Source organism: Haliotis rufescens, unplaced genomic scaffold, assembly GCF_023055435.1.
Source record: "Haliotis rufescens isolate VD_foot unplaced genomic scaffold, xgHalRufe1.0.p SCAF_7, whole genome shotgun sequence".
Lineage (NCBI taxonomy): Eukaryota > Metazoa > Mollusca > Gastropoda > Lepetellida > Haliotidae > Haliotis > Haliotis rufescens.
Window position 1 is genome coordinate 14,035,197 of NW_025964361.1, and position 3,948 is coordinate 14,039,144.

The 3,948-nt window shown below is 37.7% G+C and overlaps 1 protein-coding gene across 1 annotated transcript in view; it reads left to right on the forward strand.

The window, feature by feature from the left end:
* Window positions 1-2,865, forward strand: part of LOC124141919 (amiloride-sensitive sodium channel subunit beta-like) — a 10,470-nt gene extending 7,605 nt beyond the window's left edge. Inside the window, exons 4-8 of the mRNA XM_046510113.2 lie at window positions 1-77; window positions 539-598; window positions 856-1,018; window positions 1,522-1,613; window positions 1,913-2,865. The exon at window positions 1-77 is cut by the window's left edge and continues 104 nt beyond it. Of these exons, the coding sequence (XP_046366069.2) occupies window positions 1-77; window positions 539-598; window positions 856-1,018; window positions 1,522-1,613; window positions 1,913-2,064 (544 nt within the window). The 3' untranslated portion in view covers window positions 2,065-2,865. The remainder of the gene's footprint in view (window positions 78-538; window positions 599-855; window positions 1,019-1,521; window positions 1,614-1,912) is intronic.
* Window positions 2,866-3,948: the final 1,083 nt, after the last annotated feature.

The window sequence follows — 3,948 nt, forward strand, 5'->3', positions numbered from 1 at the left end:
ATATGAACACTGTCTCCAGGAGTGCATCACAACGATAACACACGACCTTTGTGGTTGCATCAAACCAGCAGATAACGGTAAGCTGATAATTATTTAACCAAAATGATTGATTGATAGATAATGTGTATGGAATCCCACCCATGTTACAAAGCATAAAGAAGCTGTGAGTGAGTCGTTAATTTTCCCCTCGAAATGGCAATATCATAACCAGATGTAAGTCTAATGTACACAAATGGGTGTATGGGGTAGGTGTAGTCACAAATTTGAATTCAAACTAGTAATACTAGTAATTATAAAGCGTTCGCTTGTCACGCCGAAGACCCGGTTTCGATTCCCGACATGAGTGCAATGTGTGAAGCTCTTTTCAGGTGTCCCCCGCAGTGAAATTGCTATAAAATTGCTAAAACCGGCGCAAAACCAAACTCACTCACTCACTCATATACGTCACAGAGAACGACATAATTATTTTGTTTCAAATTTCTGATTGTTTTTTATTTAGAACTGTTATTCGTTTTAACGATTTTGCTTATATTTTCAGCAACTATTGGACAAATTTGTTCCATGTATAACTTCACCAACTGCTATGCAGATAAATATAGTAAGTTCATTCTGCTACTAGATGTGATGTCAGTAATATTGTGTTGTTTTACGCTGCATCTAAATTCCAGATACATCCTAGCTAATACTGTACATTACCGACCTTTAGCACGGATCAATGGAGACCTTTTCTGCATTAAAATCAAAATACAATGACAGTGTCATGTTTAAGTATTCAACAGTTTTTCATTCAATTTGTACTTAATTTAGGAACAATTATTAAATCGTCGCCTGAGGGTGTATGCTTACTTTTGTCAGGGTATTTGATGACGAATGCGACGATTCAGAAATCCTGCGGCTGTCAAGTACCATGCTCATTCGAGACTTATAGTGTCAAAGTATCCACATCGAGATACCCATCAAATGTGTCAATGGCATTCATCCTGAAACTTGGGTTAGCACCAGATGAGGATTTTATCAGGTAAAGACCCCTCTCATATTGTAATAGGTTGTAAGATGTACTTTACAAAAAAATATGTCTACACGCAACTACGACCGCTTATTTGTCCCGTGTGTCTTCACCAAGTCGCGAGCCTGAAGGACATATGACATAGGTTGACATAACTTTGTAATATCGTCACATCACGTTGGGCATAACAATGGCAGAGGATGACGTCATACCTTTTTCAAAGGAAAACACACCTTATCAGTTATCAGAAAAAACCTTACTCTAATATTGTTATACTCTATTGTTATACCTTAAAGAAATATCAATTGTTACATCACATTTTGATTCCGACTGAATTGTTGATGTGTCCGTTTTATCCCCGGTTATTTACTGCGTACACATATACACCTGTGCTTTGAAAATCAATGTCACACATGTAACGCTAATAATTATGCAGGATTGCACTACGTCCAATGTTCTTTGTATTCTGTCCCTTGTACCATAACGAGTATGTAATAAAAGCAAAATATTTTCAGGGAAAACTATCTCGAAATAAGATTGTTCTATGATCAACTGATCGTTCAGGCAACATTACAAACTCCACAGTATACAACGGAGACCATAATAGGTGAGTCACATTTGTATATTCAGTACTTTCAATACAAATGGGGTGGTAAAGGATCAAACATTAACCACAACTACATTGGGCAACGTATGTGGCCACATGCCTGAATTCAGATGGACGACAGAGAGATTCATCTTTATCAAGGTATTGATCAAAGTCGATATGTAGACAATAGGCTTCTACGTGCACGATGCGTACATACATTTGTTCTCCCAAGAGGCTTTCAAAACAATTTGTTGTAACAAACACAAAGCATGCATACAAAAGACAGATCGTAACGGGTATATATTTTGTGTTGCCAGGTAACCTGGGAGGCCAGATGGGCATCTGTCTCGGAGCCAGCATCCTGACTCTCACAGAACTGGGAGAGTTCCTCCTCATTCTCTGTTTGACCATCTTCAGAAAATGTAAACATGGCGGCCAAGTCACGCACATCAAACCTACTCAGCATTGAAGTACACCGTTGCCAGTAACTAATCAATGACATCATTTTAATTTGTTCAAAACAATTAAAAATAAAATTTAAAGCAGAGGCAAAATTTGATTTCCCCCTAATTTGTGTGGATCAGTTAAAATTTCAAATGTTTCGATACAGCTGATCCCTGACTTATTTTGTTTATGTGTATTGGAAGTTAAGAGACGTGTCTACATTATAGGAGTGTCTACATTACTTGAGTTTAATTTTTTGAATTTGTTTAAATTCCAAAAATGTCATAATCTGTAGAAAGCTCATTATGTGTTCATATACCTACTCACTATTTATCAGTCTTGTACGCCACTATAAGTATAATTGTGTGTTTAAATGAACCGTAACATCTACATAATCAGTTGGGTCAAGAATTCCTTTTTCAGTTGGTTGATCCATGAGATGTATGTACAATATATCCTCTCACTAATATAACTAATGGCAGTTACATCAACATGATTGTCAGGCTGAGAATGAAATCATACATTGACACGTTTAGTTGTTATCAAATGCCATTTTATTGAGCTGAGCCGCAGTGTCACACAGTGGAGTTCTTGTTTACCTGTTACCTTGACATTCAACTGGATCATTCACAATGTCTCATGAAATAAAGTAAACTAGCTAGAAGTTCGACCAAATGTTGTTGGCCAAAGATTAGCCTCAAAAAGAACGTGGCAAGACTCGTCACGTTTACGTGTTAATTTAGCTGTATGTCAAGACATATGTCCCCACAAAGAGAGGACCGCCTCCGTGGTCTTGTGGTAGAGCGTCCGCCCGGAAAGCGGAAGGTCCAGGGTTCGATCCCGGGCCGCGTCATACAAAAAGACGTTAAAAGATTGTACTTGTTGTTACCCTGTCTGGCGCTCGGCATTTAGGGGCTAAAACAAGGACTGGTCGGCTCGGAGTCAGTATACTGTGTCTGAGTGGGGTATTCATGTTAAACTGCGGCATGGTATCTCAGTGAGCTAGCACTATAAATCGGCATCAGTCCGGACTAGTACAAGCAGCCACACACACACATACACGTGCATGCACGTCGCTATATAAGTGCAATAATCTTGGACGTGACGTTAAACCCAATTTCACCTCACCTCACCCCACAAAGAGAGATTTGTGCGCATAAGCTTAGACTAACATCTAGTCTCTGAAATGAACATATTTTACAGAAACAAACAGTTCTTAACATATAGTAATAAGATATAATAAAACGAAACACAGAGACCTTCTTCATTTTTCATGATACTGCAGTAATCTAGATTTGCCAAACATTATAGACTTGCATGGGCTGTATGATATATATTTGTTTCAGGGTCTCTATGACAGACTAGCAAAAGCTCAACATTATCACGTCTGTCAACTTAAAATTGCAACAAAATTGTTTTGGCCAATTTAGTATATTTTCGCAGTCACTGATTAATAAATTTCCATTTATGTGGGTGAAATATCGAACTGAGCTTTTTTTTGGCAGGACATCGTATGTCCAGCGAACAGGTATTTGTGAATTAAACCTTATGGTTCGTGTGTTCTACCATATTTGCTACATTTAAACATAGTTTGTTCATAATTATTTGCAAATTAGTGCAACAATATATGCGTTTTTCTGGCCCTGTCTAAATAAGCAATTAAACTTAAACCCTTACGCCATCTAGTGATACTTTAGTGTCAATCTGTTTCTCTCCATTGTAAGAAACGACGAGTACAAGGTAACTGATATGTAACAATAAAATATTGATATTGTACTTGATGTACTTCATGAACCAGTTGAAACTTGATTCACAAGTTGTATCGGGCGTCAAATGATTCGGCACGAATTGCGTTTGCCTGTAACAACGTTTCATTTGGCAAATATTTACATTGTCCTTTAAAAACATT